Source organism: Somniosus microcephalus, chromosome 14, assembly GCF_052327205.1.
Source record: "Somniosus microcephalus isolate GS21.2 chromosome 14, FLI_Smic_1.0, whole genome shotgun sequence".
Taxonomy (NCBI): domain Eukaryota; kingdom Metazoa; phylum Chordata; class Chondrichthyes; order Squaliformes; family Somniosidae; genus Somniosus; species Somniosus microcephalus.
Window position 1 is genome coordinate 62,049,386 of NC_141000.1, and position 16,370 is coordinate 62,065,755.

Below are 16,370 nucleotides of genomic sequence, written 5' to 3' on the forward strand. Positions count from 1 at the left end.
ACAAGTTCCAGACAATAGAGAGTCTAGTCACCTCCCCATGACATTCAAAGGGCTTACCATCACCGAATCCCTCACCATCAATATCCTGGGGGTCACCATTGACCAGAAACTTAACTGGACCAGTCACATAAATACTGTGGCAACAAGAGCAGGTCAGAGGCTAGGTATTCTGCAGCGAGTGTCTCACCTCCTGACTCCCCAAAGTCTTTCCACCATCTACATGGCACAAGTCAGGAGTGTGATGGAATACTCTCCACTTGCCTGGATGAGTGCAGCTCCAACAACACTCAAGAAGCTCGACACCATCCAGGACAAAGCAGCCCGCTTGATTGGCACCCCATCCACCACCTTAATCATTCACTCCCTCCACCACCGGCGTACCGTGGCTGTAGTGTGTACCATCTACAAGATGCACTGCAGCAACTCGCCAAGGCTTCTTCGGCAGCACCTCCCAAGCCCGCGACCTCTTCCACCTAGAAGGACAAGGGCAGCAGGCGCATGGGAACACCACTACCTGCAAATTCCCCTCCAAGTCACACACCATCCTGACTTGGAAATATATCAAAGTTCCTTCAATGTCGCTGGGTCAAAATCCTGGAACTCCCACCCTTAGAGCACTGTGGGAGTACCTTTACCACACGGACTGCAGTGGTCCAAGAAGGCAGCTCACCACCACCTTCTCAAGGGCAATTAGGGATGGGCAATAAATGCTGGTCATGCCAGCAACACCCACATCCCATAAATGAATTTAAAAAAACTTGATAAGCTAAGAGACAAAGTTGTCAGATTTAAACCAAAAAGAAAAGTGTAATTGAGACCAATACAAGTGCAACAAGTGGATATCCGAACCTACAATTAGGAGGAATTTATGGCAAACAGTAGAATAGATCATTTCTGAAGATACCTGAGAATGGGTATCCATCACGTAAAACAATTAGAGTGCCCAGGTAATCCACAGTCAACCAATCACAGCCACAACAGAGCACTGTGAATAGTCCTCAGCAAAACAGTGAGCTAGAACTAACAGCAGCACAGCAACAGGATTCCAAATGGAAAGTCTCCCATCAACACCACAAAGGACAAGTTCACTACCCTAACAACAGGGTGTATTAGAGTTCCATGAGAACCACACACAATAGATTTTATATAGCAGTGACTTTTATTGTTTGAACTGTTTGTATTGGAATTGTTGGACTGCTGAGACTTTATAGTTTGGTGTTGATGAAGTGTTATTGTGTAAATGTTTAACTTTTTCTGAGACGAAAGGTGTATCGATGTAGATTGAAACATCTTCAATAGTTTAAGTACAGGAAGCTCTCAGGCCATTCCTAGTGACTTAGAAGGTGTTTGCATGATTGGCAGCTGCACTGTAGAATTCAGATGGACACATGGTAATGAGCATCTTTACTTAGCTCTGAAATTTTTGTCATTTATTACTAACTAGTGTGTAATAACAAACACTATAATAGCATTGCTCGTGAATAATGCAGTCAGTCTCACTCGTGGTTAATAAATGGTATCAAGTAGACCTACTGGGAGTGCATTTCTGAAATATGGGTGAGCGCTGCTCCTGATTTTCCAACCATAATTGTGCAGTACTTGCCTGAAGTTTGGATATGTACTGTCTCTGAGTGAGGTTCCTCAGTGGGAGCACAAAGTTGGGAAAATTAGCTCTAGGTGCCATCCCATAGTGTAGGTTTTTATCCTTTTATTATGATCGAATAAAGAATATATCTATGATCCTTTAATAATTTACCTCTATTAAAAACAGGTACAGATTGGATAGTTGTTGCAATCCTTCTTCACTGTAGCTTAAAGCATCTGTTTCAACCCATTTTTCGTGTTTGAAAACAAGAAAACTATGTTCTGACTTCTTGTTATTTCTGAGCAATAATGTTCCTGTTTGGAGCATGAGGAGAGCTGGCAGCATAGTCCTGTCAGCTGTGTTTTTGTATTACGAGAGCCATGTACGGTTTCACAAAGAGGCTAACGCTGTTGGAAACACCCTTGTTTCAGGTCACTTCATAGAATATGCAGAGTCCATATTCACCTAGAATATAGTTGCATACACTGTGTAATAGTGTAGGATAGCACAGTGTAATTAAAAAGTGGGTATTGGCCTTAATATAGACGTACAAACTGGTCCTATACTGTGTTCACAAGTGCTGGTTAACTTTTTGTAGAAGTTGTTCTACAGGGTTTCAACTGTTTTTATCATTTGGACCTTCCTAATATAACCATTATTAAGTTTGGTATGGCTGAGAACAGTTTAACATGTTACAGCCCTAAACTTGGAAATAATTGAACCTGGCATTAGCTGAGTGAAAATATCATCTTACTCTGTAGCGAATTAAATAACTAGAACCTAAAATCCAGTTGTGTGACTGGATATTTCAAATCTGAAATGGGAGCACTGCTGGTTAAGATATTGTAAGGGAAATGCAAAACACTTGAAGAGCCCTTGGAGTCCTTCCCTGGAACCCTATTTGAGAAAGCATGTTCTGTGCAACTTACCAAGCAACTAGTTCTGACTAATACCACTAACACTGCACTGCCTACATTACAATGTACTCATTACTGCCTTGATATTTCCTCATTTCTTTTTTCAGTTGAATCCTTCATCAAATAAATATCATTGCTGTCATCTGCTGCTCAGTTATGAAACCATCTCAGTGAAATGAAATCTACAAAGAAATTACAGTAGTTTGATGTGCTAGAAACCAGCGCAGATTGCTGCTTCTTATCATCCCCTGAAAGGTGGCAGCTAGTATGATCTGATTTGCTTTCTTTACATTGAGCGTACATTTGTTTTAATGCACGATTTCCCTCCATCTCCCTTTTTACATTTTTAAAAATTATTTTACCTTGTGCTATCTTCACAGAGGCTGTACTGCTGACCTGCAGCCCGGCCTTCATTGAACTAGCCATTGCCAAGTGTGAGAAAGCAGAACAGCGATAGCTCTCTCGACAATTTCCCCCTAATCTTCTTGCCTCTAGAGCAGTTGGCTGCCTCTCCATTTAGCCTTTCCAACCTGAGGTACTGCTCAGATCAGGAGCTCAGCGGTGAAGAGGTTCAAAGTCACAAGTCCATGTCTCAGTATTTCATGGCACAACGGCTAGTGCTCAACATACCGAATCACTGACCTATATACTTACACCTAATTTAGAACAATATTTTTTTATTTTGCTCCTGTGACATTCACTGTTTCTCAGCTGAGTGAGAATGGGCAAGAGACCTGCTTCTGGGTCTCTTCCAAGTCTGCTGTGAAACTGACTGCTTGGAGTTACATAGACCTGTAACAGACGATTCACCTGAGTTACCCTGCTTCCCTGTAGGGATTTGCTTGGCTTCCACTCACACCATGATTATACTCACATTAGGGATTGCATGAAGGAATAAACAGCACCCTAGCCTTTCTATGCTCTAGTTAGTGGTATCATTGAAACTGCCACCTCACTGACCTAATTTGCACCAGTTACTAGACTTAAATCATTGCAGCCTTTTACATGGACTTGCCTATCACTGCTCTCTGCTTCTGTTCTAAGCTGTGCACAGTACTGTCCATTGTAAGAGTTACCTCACACAGTGAAATCAATGGTATGAATTCCTGAAGTACTATTGTTGTATAACCAATGGCTGACTACGTTTATGGCAAGAATATGCATCCAGTTACCTTGGCTACAAATCATCATGTATTCCAGTATTAATTTTTTTTTAAATTCCCTCATCCAATTTAATTATTTATCAAACTCCCTATGCCATGCACTGCTCCTGCACTGAAAGAGCAAGCAGCTGACCAGATCCCAAGCCTTTACTGGTGGAACTGTATAACGAGGAAGTGCACAGGGTGTGTCTCCATGGAGGTGTGACCTAAATGTGATTTAATACTTTCCTTTTTCTTCTCTAACATTTCCTCATGTTGCTTCAGCCTGTAACTCTTTCTGATTTCTCCATTGCTTTATTTTGCTCCTTCTCGTTTGATTTTACTGTTTGTGCCTTTTTAGTAAGTGATAATCCCCATAGTAACAGCAGTGCACGTGTTGGTGAGTTTTTCAAACCCTGTAGAGTTCGCAGAGATAGAGGTGAAAGGCGGAGAAGACAAGGCTAGGAAATCCCAAGGCTTGAATGCCAAGATGGAGAAGGACAAAGCTTAAGAAATTTCAAAGATACCATAATGGAGAAGAACACAGACAAATGACTGCAAGGACAGTAAATAAAAGAGGTTACATAAAACAGTTAAAAACATAATAATTTAAAAAATAGTATTAATAAGGAAAAGAAAGTGAGAAATAAAGCTGTAGGGATAATGTGAACATGTAATGGCAGCAGGAATAAGAAGCAGGATATCAGAGAAACTGAAATGGGGAAAAGAGATGAAGGGACACAGTGCAGAAAAGAGAGAATGAAAGAAAGCAAAATACTGAAATAAATAACAAAAAGCATTGACAGCAAGTAGGAAGAGTTGAAAAGAAGAGTCATCACAATAGGGAAAGAAAGGTCGGAGTCACTGTGGAGTAGGTCAGCTCCACATTTCCTTTTTATGTATGTTTGTTTATTTTTAGAATCTTATTTGAAGTCACATTAATTTTTTGTGTGACTTCCCAATAGCAGACATATATTTGTGAATTTGGCAGGATAAGATGGCTCCACCTATTTCAATTTGTTTAATCTAATATTTTTGCAGCTATTAGGAAAATAATAAGGAGGCTAAAAATATATTTTCCTGAATTATGTATTGCAGTCTGAACTTCATATTCCATTGGTAGTATCATCATTTGCCCAGCAGATGGCAGTATTTCCCTATCTCTTGCTGACAAGTGGGTTGTTGCAGCACAAGCTATGTATTTATTCTGAAAACATTTTTCCATATAAATGTAATCTTTATGTTTCTTTCTTTAGAGCAAATAGAAACCACTGTGCATTCAAAACAAAGAGGTCAGTATCTGGGCACTTTCCTCTGCCAAACAAGATATCCTTTTGGGAATGTTTAGAATCAAGTGTCCTTCACGCTATTTTAATGAGAGTACTGACTGTACAGATTGCACTTGGTGTCATGTTATGTATGTAAATGATAAGCAGTGTGGATGAAGTCGCTACTTGAAATGGAAAATGCTCCTTTAAGACTGTTTCACTGAAATGTTTGAATCACTTCACCTCAGACCCTAGTGAAGAAAGAAATCGATTGAAAATCCCAGGAAGTAGTGCTGTATCCATGGAAACCACAGTGCTTCAAATTTGGTGAAACTGGTTGGAAAGATTAGCAGCAGAGCTGCATCAAAGGGCTTGTGCCTTTGAAGCATAAATACATTTCTTAAAGTTGGGATTGCTGTTCACTGATCTGTGGAGAGCAAAACTGAATGTGCAGCCATCCTCTTGGGCATCTTGTACAGGCCCCAGTTCCATTGAATTGATCAGCAATGAGCTTTTCTTTTAAATGGTCTAAAAAGTATGACTGTTTTTGAATTTTTCTGTGCAGGAGATAACCAGTATCTGATTCCTGTGGATATTATGGCCTGTGCAGCTGCACTCCCATTGATTGTTACTCATTCACATGCATCATTGGACCAGCTGCAAATAATATTTGATGTTTTCAAATGTTTGCAATTTATCTTAAAATTTTCTTTTCACTAATATAAAACAGCACTAAGGCTGATTGAAAAATCCACAGACTGAAACAGCACGTGCACATGAAAAATCCACAGACTGAAACAGCACGTGCACATGAAAAATCCACAGACTGAAACAGCACGTGCACATGTCAGAGTTTAAGCTTCAGTCAGGGAGGAGGGACGTGCATGTCGGATTATCTTCTTGTGGTTCTGCCCCTGGGCCTGAATAAGATGCCGATTCACAGGCCCAGGATGGAAGCGGCCCGTGGGGGAATGGGAGGGATCGCTCTGGCTGCTTACCTCTCTTCCGTGGCATTGTCATTGTCCAGGTGTCCCTGGAGAAGTCCACTGGTACTCTTGAGGCCTTCCACGACCGATGGGCACCGCAGGGAACAGAGTGTCCAATAGACACACCAAATGACATTAGGATTTAGTTTTATAAGTTTCCTTTTGGTTCTGTTGAAATCAGACTTTACTTTTTAATTTTTTTATTGGTTGTACTTCCTTAAAACAAAGGGGAATATGTAAACCAGTGTCATCTTTATGGAACAATTGAAAAACGCAACAGGTTGGCTACAGTCCAGACCACTAGGCTTGTTAGCTGGATTTGGGGACTTTTAAGCTGTTCAGTTTATTTTATTTATTAATGTGTTGCAAGTTTCTGCAATTAATTTGCCTTTAAAGTCCAATCATATGTGAATGATGTGAGTGATCTTTCATGTGCATAATATGAAATAATATTTTGATGTTGAATTGGGAAAAGGTTTCATCTCCAACTTTTTGGAGCCTACTTTCTTTTCTTTATACAGATGCTGGCTGGCTTGTTCTATATTTTCTGTTTTCATGAATATTTAGGGGTTTAATTTACCCCAGGAGTGCACTGGTTAACATGTTGAAGTCAAATATCTCTGTGCAGCATTTTAATGTAGTCATTGAACCAGTGTTGAAATTAAACGACATGTTAACCAGTGCACGACTAGAGAAAAGAAAACACCTCAGCGTCTCAAAATACTCCATGCGTTTTACAGGCCCTTCATCCAGTGGGCAGACTTGCATTCTGTTTATAGTACAGATCTGCCGCTATGTAATTGTCTGGGCCGCTGCTGCCCCACTCTGTTATGCTGGGCAGCTTCCGCATCGCCAGCAGCTTCATATGTGCGCAGTTGTTTGGAAGCTGTGAATCGTACCTTTTACTGATTGCTCCACCTTCCCTGATGGCTGGAAGTTGTTGGCCTGTTTGAGTGCACTGAATACTCAGCCATCCCTTGGCCAAATTGGCAGCCACTTACTTTACTTCTTCGGCCCTGCAGTGGGGGTGGGGGTGGGAGGGGGCGGGGATCACTGCTCGAGGTGAGACGTGCCGTCTCATTTATCTTGCAATGCTACTGCCAACGTCGGACTGTCACAGGTGGCAATGCAGTATGGTTAACGCAACATTAAACAGATCTTCTGTATTATTGCACCCCTTGGAGTTTAATTTTTGCTTTCAGTGACAGATTACACTTGTGCCAAACTTAAACAACTGAGATATTATGGTGCACTTTAGAACAATAAGAAATTGTCATGATTTCTGCATGTGGTAAGCTGATATACGTGTATCCTTTTATTTTTAATACCGGAGGGGTGACCTGGTGATGCAGTGCGGCATTGCATCAATGTAATTCACCAGGGAGTGCTTGGATCCTGGTTGTGTCTATCGTTAGCTATAGAGTGAGTTGCTAATCTCATTCAAGTTACCTAGTGGAGCAAAAATGAGAGGACAAGTTCAACTAGGTTGTTCTCCTTCATACACTTCCTAGCAGGTAGTTACAGAGCAGGGTGAGCAGAGGCCTGAGAACATGTCACCCCCTCTGGGAATGCTGCATGGCACAGGGGACCAAAGAGGGCAGCAAGTATTTGTTCAATATTAGGCGTGACTAATGCTGACTTTATTTCCTTATGGTTTGTATTAAACAGTAGCATTTTAGCCTTATTTATGGCGGATATCTCTCTGTAGAAATATATATATTTTTAGTACAAAACGTTGGCTATTTTGCTCCAAATTCTGTTGCAGTAAACCTCATCCAGACTACATTGCACTTATTAAACAGGTTAGGTACCTGCTGGCCACAGGAACTATCAGTGAGCTGTAGCCCATTCTCTCTCTGTGTACAGTGACCTTTATCAAGCCGTTCCATAATTTTCCCGGTAGACTAGGAAATTAATCTTATTGAGTTCTGCGACCCAAATGACCTTGGTAAATCATTAGGAGAAGTCAGTGTGCCTTGAGGTTTTCCAATCACACAGTCGAGGTAATTTTCATTTCAGAGGAGGTGAAAAACTGCTGATGGTGGATCAACCTCTTATTATACGCCCCCCAGCCCCCGGAAGGCAAAGGAAAGGAAAATGGAGCGGGTGCATAATGGGCGGCCGATCGCCAGCGCATGTGACAATCGGCCCCAGGATGTATTTCCTCAATACCATATAACCTTGGTGAAACCAGTCTTGCATTTACATTCATCTGGGCACTTTAGCCCAGATTGTCCGCCTTTGGAGTAGTTTAGACTTAGGCCGGAATTTTGTTCGGGGAGGCGGGTTGGGAGCAGGGGGGCATCCGAGGCCGGCGGGAAACATTTCCTGCAGGCCCAGCCGATTTTACCGGCAGGGCCTAATTTGAATGCAAGGCCTCGGTTTCCCGCCCACAGCTTCAGATGCTGGCTGGCTGCGGGCAGGTAGGCCTCAGTTGCGAGGGGTCGGTCCAGGGGCGGTGTCGCGAGAGTGGGGTCGGGATCGGCGGGAGTGGAGTTGGGATCAGGAGGGTGGGTGGAGAGGATCGGCGGGGATCAGCGATCGGGGGGTTGTTTGCAGGATCGGCAGGTGATGGGGAGCGGTCGGAGATCGGGGAGGTCGGGGGTCGGTAGGCAAGCTGGGATCGCGGGGGGAGAGATTGAAGATCGCGCTGGTCGGGTGGGAGGGGGAGGTTTGTCGGCTAGGGATCGGGATGGGGGTCTCCGATCATGGGGGAGTGGGTTAGATTGGAACCTTGGATCCAGGAGGTTGGTATAAAGGCACTTACATCCTGGATGCAGCACCTCTGTTTAACTGCCAGGTTTTACGAATTGTACAAAACCCGCCCACAGGCAATTAAACACAAAATGGAGGTGAAAAAAAAGGCTTCCAGCCTCATTACAATATTTAAATTGAAGTAACACCCCCCTGGCAGTGGGTTGGTCACCCGCCTCCGGCAAAACCGAAGTGGGCGGGTTGGAGGGTAGACCAGGTTGGGATTCACATTTTTAACAATTTAACTGCCTCCACACTCCAAACTCACCTGTTTTTTGATGGGAAAATTCCAGCCTTAGTGATGGGTTTTAGACAGACTTAAGGGAAAGGGCAGTGTTTGCACCCAGTTTTCCAAAATGAGCTCATCTGCATCAATTCAGGTGCAGATTTGAATGCGTCTACAGAGCACAGTAGTAGGGGGAGTGGAAAATTGCACGAAAGCCTTTGAAAAGGCCCAGAAGCCAGCTCATCCCATGAGCAGCCTTTACCAAGCCTGCAGGAGGGGAACAGCCATGTATGAAAAGGAACTCCAGGTGCAAGCACGAGATTGCATTCAAGTGATGGAGCAACTCTATACCCAACCTCAGCGGCCGAAATGGAGGAAGGGCCGCGTGACATAGTTGTAAGGAGGATGACCCTCTTTGCCACTCTACAGCACAGCTGCCATAGGTCAGCATGGCTGCAGAGCAGTGGGGCCAAGTTTCAGGCACAGCTGACCATTATCGGTGCTGATTAGGCCAGCCCTGTGCTGCCTGGAGCTGCGAGTGTCCTTGCAACAGGTGGCACAGTTCAGCAGGTGGCACAGTTCAACAGGTGGCACAGTTCAACAGGTGGTACAGTTCAACAGGTGGTACAGTTCAACAGGTGGTACAATTCAGCAGGTGGCACAGTTCAACAGGTGGTACAGTTCAACAGGTGGTACAGTTCAACAGGTGGTACAATTCAGCAGGTGGCACAGTTCAGCAGGTGGCACAGTTCAACAGGTGGTACAGTTCAACAGGTGGTACAGTTCAACAGGTGGTACAATTCAGCAGGTGGCACAGTTCAGCAGGTGGCACAGTTCAACAGGTGGCACAGTTCAACAGGTGGTACAGTTCAACAGGTGGTACAGTTCAACAGGTGGCACAGTTCAACAGGTGGTACAGTTCAACAGGAGGCACAGTTCAACAGGTGGTACAGTTCAACAGGAGGCACAGTTCAACAGGTGGTACAGTTCAACAGGTGGTACAGTTCAGCAGGTGGCACAGTTCAACAGGTGGCACAGTTCAGCAGGTGGCACAGTTCAGCAGGTGGCACAGTTAAGCAGGTGGCACAGTTCAGCAGGTGGCACAGTTCAACAGGTGGTACAGTTCAGCAGGTGGCACAGTTCAGCAGGTGGCACAGTTAAGCAGGTGGCACAGTTCAACAGGTGGTACAGTTCAACAGGTGGTACAGTTCAACAGGTGGCACAGTTCAACAGGTGGTACAGTTCAACAGGAGGCACAGTTCAACAGGAGGCACAGTTCAACAGGTGGTACAGTTCAACAGGAGGCACAGTTCAACAGGTGGTACAGTTCAGCAGGTGGCACAGTTCAACAGGTGGCACAGTTCAGCAGGTGGCACAGTTCAGCAGGTGGCACAGTTAAGCAGGTGGCACAGTTCAACAGGTGGCACAGTTCAACAGGTGGTACAGTTCAGCAGGTGGCACAGTTCAGCAGGTGGCACAGTTCAACAGGTGGTACAGTTCAGGTGGCACAGTTCAACAGGTGGTACAGTTCAGCAGGTGGCACAGTTCAGCAGGTGGCACAGTTAAGCAGGTGGCACAGTTCAACAGGTGGTACAGTTCAACAGGAGGCACAGTTCAACAGGTGGCACAGTTCAACAGGTGGCACAGTTCAACAGGAGGCACAGTTCAACAGGTGGTACAGTTCAACAGGTGGTACAGTTCAACAGGAGGCACAGTTCAACAGGTGGCACAGTTCAACAGGTGGCACAGTTCAGCAGGTGGCACAGTTAAGCAGGTGGCACAGTTCAACAGGTGGCACAGTTCAACAGGTGGTACAGTTCAGCAGGTGGCACAGTTCAGCAGGTGGCACAGTTCAACAGGTGGTACAGTTCAGGTGGCACAGTTCAACAGGTGGTACAGTTCAGCAGGTGGCACAGTTCAGCAGGTGGCACAGTTCAGCAGGTGGCACAGTTCAACAGGTGGCACAGTTCAACAGGTGGTACAGTTCAGCAGGTGGCACAGTTCAGCAGGTGGCACAGTTCAGGTGGCACAGTTCAACAGGTGGCACAGTTCAACAGGTGGTACAGTTAAGCAGGTGGCACAGTTCAACAGGAGGCACAGTTCAGCAGGTGGCACAGTTCAGCAGGTGGCACAGTTCAGCAGGTGGCACAGTTCAACAGGTGGCACAGTTCAGCAGGTGGCACAGTTCAGCAGGTGGCACAGTTAAGCAGGTGGCACAGTTCAACAGGTGGCACAGTTCAGCAGGTGGCACAATTCAACAGGTGGCACAGTTCAACAGGTGGCACAGTTCAACAGGTGGCACAGTTCTACACCTGGCTGTCTGCTGTCAAGACAGTTCCCCATAGTCATTGCCACGAAGGTGTGCCAGAGCTTCCAGATCGAATTGGTGACATCTTGGGTGCAGTCAATCAGGGTACACTGGCTGTCAGTCATCCTGGTGTGCTTTCTTTGATGAAGTGCCACTGACCACATGACATGTGATTGGGGTGCTTTCAAAGAAGTATTCAACTTTATGTTTAGTCAAGCATTCATATATCCAAGTTGTACCATTGGATTGAGAAGAGCGTTGGTGCGATGACACAGCCTTGCTTGACCCCGGTTCGTACGTGAATTGGGTCTGTGGTGGAACTGTTGGTCAGGATCACGGCTTGCATGTCGTCGTGAAGCAGGCAGAGGATAGTGACAAACTTTTGAAGGCAGCGGAATTTGAGGAGGACACTCCATAATCCCTCATGGTTGACAGCGTCGAAGGCCTTTGTGAGATCAAGGAAAGCCATGTACAGTGGTTGGTGCTGTTCCCTGCATTTCTCTTGTAATTGACCTCTTGTAATTCTCTTGTAAGCACTAAGCATCTCTCATGCAGTTTGACCTGCCTGGCAGCACTCCATATGATCTTCTCAAGTTTTAAACACCTCCAATAGAAGGATTCTCACTGGGAAACCCATTGGTGCCAGTAATAGGGCTGTAATTTGCCCAATTGGCAGAAAGACTCCTGAGAAAATAATTGCCAGTGGGAAAAAAACCTAACTTAAAGCATTCAAGAAAATTACTCCAGTGTTAAAGCTTGAAGTTACTTGCCTGGCCAGCATTGTTAGGGAACCAACTGTGGCTGTAGCTGGTGTAATGGGCTCAGGGAAATAAATGCAATCCTAAGTATTTCACACATCTTAACCGTTTTGATGACCTGCATGTCCAAACGTGTCCTCCCCAAATGCATCTGTTAATGAACGGGCAGGATGGAACTCTTACCCATTTCCTAGTACAACTACCCACATTTGACATGAACTCAATCAGAATGAAAATGTGCAAGTAGCCAAGACCCTTTTAATCACATACCTAAAAATGAAACAACAGAACAGATTGGTTGTTGTTTTTTCTGATGTTTATTGAGTGTTAAAAAAAAATCGTTATATAGGCAACAAGATACCAATCGAGACAGTTAATTTAGCAAAGCACTCATCTTTTTATGAAATTGCAAAGTGCACTAGAAACATCCAGTTACAGAAAATCAAATCTGTGACTCCTACATTGGCATACCTCTGCCTCTTTTGATAAAACCTGGAGCCAGACAATAGCCATCTTGGGACTGACTAATTTCCTTCGGCGTATGCAGCTTTACAAAACATAAATATACATGTTTATTTCCATCAAGTTTATTTGGGATTAAGGACTGAATTAGTTGAAGGAAATAAATATTTGAATGCAATAAAATATTACACGGAGCAAATGTGTTAACCAATCAATGTTAGCGGACCATAGGTTTAATTCCCCACACACCCACCTTGAAATGAAAGAAATGTACTTTGACAAGACTGACTCTATTACCTGAACTGACGAGATGAATATTTATTGTTAACACTTTGAAATAGTTAGGCATTCAGTATGCTGAAGTATTTCGTTTCCCCAGATCCTACATAATGCCAATTTTCTCATATTTGATCTTGCCCTGAATAGCTTAGTTACAATGGGACTGTTCTAATGAAACTAAATGGAGTCAGTTCTGTTACCAGCACACTTTTCAACCTGGTTATTAAATGATCTTTTCTCACTTCTCAGGTTCGTTCAGTATTTTTTTCTTCCATTCTTTTTCTGCTCCTCCCGGCTCCACTGCAGTGCCGAAGACCATTGCCGGTTCCCGCTTGGCCCTCTCCCAATCGCTAAACGCCCTCTCCCAATCGCTAAATGCCCTCTCCCGATCGCCACCCTCCCTCTCCCAATCACCACCCTCCCTCTCCCAATCACTTCCACCTCTCCCAATCGCCACCCTCCCTCTCCCAATCGCCACCCTCCCTCTCCCGATCGCCACCCTCCCTCTCCCAATCACCACCCTCCCTCTCCCAATCACTTCCACCTCTCCCGATTGCCACCCTCCCTCTCCCAATCGCCACCCTCCCTCTCCCGATCACCACCCTCCCTCTCCCGATCACTTCCACCTCTCCCGATCGCCTCGCTCCCCCAGGACCACTGCCAGTGTCGCAGCAGCCTGAAATCCATGCCAATTCGCCGGCGAGCTGTCTGGGGACACCTAGCCTGCATCTGCAGCTCGCTGGTGTCATTTAAATGAGGCCCAAGGTCCAATATCTGGTGTGCCTTGAGCCTACCCGTTCAGGTGCTGGGATCGTACCCTGCACCCAGTTGGCGCCAGCAGACTGGCGTGAACCCATTTTTAGGCTGTTCTTGTTATGTGAAATCGAGCCGTAGAGCTTCAGTTTTTCAGTACAAGAAAGAGATGGGTGGTTTTGCAAATTGCATGAGTTTTGTTTATATTGTGTGATTTAATCTGGCTGACATAAGAGTTCTGGCAATCATTGTGATACAGATACTCGATTGGTTGAGTGGTGGTATGTCAATAATTGTGGTATAGTTAAAAGAGCTCAATTTCATCAGACCTGAAAAACAAACTGTCACAGTGATTGTCTTTGCATTGTTACATGGCAATTTACCCTTTTACCTCAGCCCAGAAATTGATGGAACGATACATCAAAAGCCGGATATCAGTAGATAATCCTGACAGCATAAAATAAAGAATGCTACTGTGTTTCAATCATTTATACATTCATAGCAAAAGTCTAATTGTGTGATACACAAGTGATGTGTTCTAGATTTCAACACCATTCGAGCTGCTGCGTGTTATTTGTGGCATGGTGTGTAAGGGTATGGGAGAGAGAGGAACTGAGCCACTGCTGCCTTCATCTCATTTAGAGGCTGCACCAGTCTTTGGTACCATGGTACACATTGTACCAGCCCTGAAAACTACATGCCACAATTTACAGGAGATTTTTTTCTGTTTTATTTTAATGTGAACGCACTGCAAATTTGTTGTACTTCATGACAGGAGAAAATGGCTTCTTTATCCTTCCTGGGCAATGTGGTGACATTTCCTCCCAAGCACCAATACATGGCCCAGGTGAAAAAGGGGGAAATTCACGTAAAGAAGAATATTAATATTTTGTGTTTTAGTAGAAAACAATGCTTCTTGTATTGGATACATGCCTTGAAATTCTGGCCCATTTTAGGTGCAAAGTCATTGAAATCAGGGTGGGGGGGATGAATTTGCAGCAGAACCTGTTTCCGCTGTGTTTCTGGCCTTTATTGAGAACTCCCAGTGGAGGCAGGGGCAGGCTGGGCACTTGTATCCACCCACCCTACTGCCGTCCTGAAACCCCAGTTAGAGATGGTACCAGTGGGCTGCTGGGGTCTCTAGGAAATTCCACCAGCTTCAACCAGCATATGTGCAGTGCCAAGTATGCTTGCATGAAGCAAGTTTACTTGCTGTACAAAGGCCACAAGTAAGCTCCACAATGACTACCCCCCCTCCATTTGTGGGGCGGAAACCATTGCTGCACCATTAATAGCATAGAAGCAGGTCTCTATTATTCAAATGACTGCTAACCCCATGATTTGGGACAGGTTTAGGGTTAAGGTTAGGGTACTCCTGATGGAGGAGTGGGACTTCCTGAATTTCTAATCTAAGTCTTTTTCATGTCTATAGCAGATGAAAGCATATACTGCTAGTGTCTCAGTCAGGAATTTCAACTTAGCATTTGATATGTACATAAAATGTTTCTTCACAGATGCAGACATGGCCAAATGCTTAGTGTTGTAATCAGGGAGATATACCATGATTACCTTTCAAAAAAGTATATTATAAAACAGACCCTTTTCCCGAGGGGGACAAGAATTTTCTAAACCAGGCCAGCATTTTTATTAACGGGGGAATCAACTTAGCTAAAATATAAAATTAGCATGGAATGGAGCAGGCACAGGCAGTGCCTGTTGATTGAGCTCCCAGAGACATGGCAGGTAAGGTAGAGTAGGGTAGAGAATGCCACGTTTCTAAATAATTTGGGCACAAATTAGTGTTTCCACAATTAAGGCAAGGCCTGTCTGTATCAGAAAATGGGTAAAACTTGCTACAGTTTTCTAGGAAAAAACATAGCCTTAACATGTGTACTAGTTAAACTTTATAAAATCCCACTTTTATGTGATGTGATGTTCAAGTATATAGTTGTTTTGCTGTGTTACATAAGTACATTTAAAAAAAATTCTATGTAGCTGTCCCAGGACACTATATTGGCCCAGATTTTGGGTGGTAATGACAGTGAAACTGTCAGCGTTCGCCGTCACTACCCCTCTGAAACTGACAGCAAGTTCTGGAGATAGAGTATGCGCACAAAAACGCAGAAATTCAGAAGTTGCTGTCAGTGATTCTACGCTTCTCCACAGGACGTGCCGTTGAACTCCCCGGAACCGGCAATCTTTGAGAAATCACTGAACTGACGAGAACTTACGCTTTTATGCTGTAATTTTGCTCTTAAAACCCCCCCAAAAAGTTAAGCCTTGTTGAATCAGGTGTAACTGGGTTTTTAATGGCGTGCTGATTTATAATTACTGTTGAACATCCGTTCTGGCTCAAATATCAAATCAGTGACACTCGTAAGCTGGCTGTTGGGGATGGTTGGCATAACTCACCCTCTACTCTTCTCTACCTTTGGGCATAAGCCACAGCTTTACCTTCTTGTATGAGACGTGCTCCCAGTCCTCTTTCACATGCATTGCATTGTATGCCCTTATTGATGTCAAAGTTATTTTAGTACTGATGCTTGAAAGATGATCTTCTTGACCTCATCCAGACATGTTGACAGTCCCATATGAAGTCACCTTCTTTCTTTAGTAGGTTATGAAGGGGAATAGTTACCTCAGAATGGAAATCATCCAAAATTTCTATGGATACCTTGTTTATTGGTGGAAAAAGGCACTTTAATACTATTTTGACATTAGCAGGATTTAGTTTTCATTTTTCATTTCTTGAACTTCATTTTACGCTTATTCACTTTAATTCCTTTTTATTGGCATCACTCAGGTTTCCAGCTATTATCCTGTTCATCTGTTCCGTAGACTAAAATGTCATTCACCTTTGACAGTGCCTTGTGAAATTTCTCAAGTACTGGACATACTCTGAATGTCCTGCCCAACCATTTGTAGCTTCCCA

General features: G+C 44.2%; 1 protein-coding gene across 3 annotated transcripts in view; it reads left to right on the top strand.

Moving 5' to 3' along the window:
• The window catches only part of lsamp (limbic system associated membrane protein), a 1,225,843-nt gene that overhangs the window by 1,172,706 nt on the left and 36,767 nt on the right, over window positions 1-16,370 (top strand). Inside the window, exon 8 of one of the 3 annotated variants that reach the window (XM_086006581.1) lies at window positions 4,901-4,936. The exons of the other annotated variants lie outside the window; for them this stretch is intronic. Coding sequence (XP_085862707.1) covers window positions 4,901-4,936 — 36 coding nt within the window. The remainder of the gene's footprint in view (window positions 1-4,900; window positions 4,937-16,370) is intronic. 3 annotated transcript variants of the gene reach the window in all.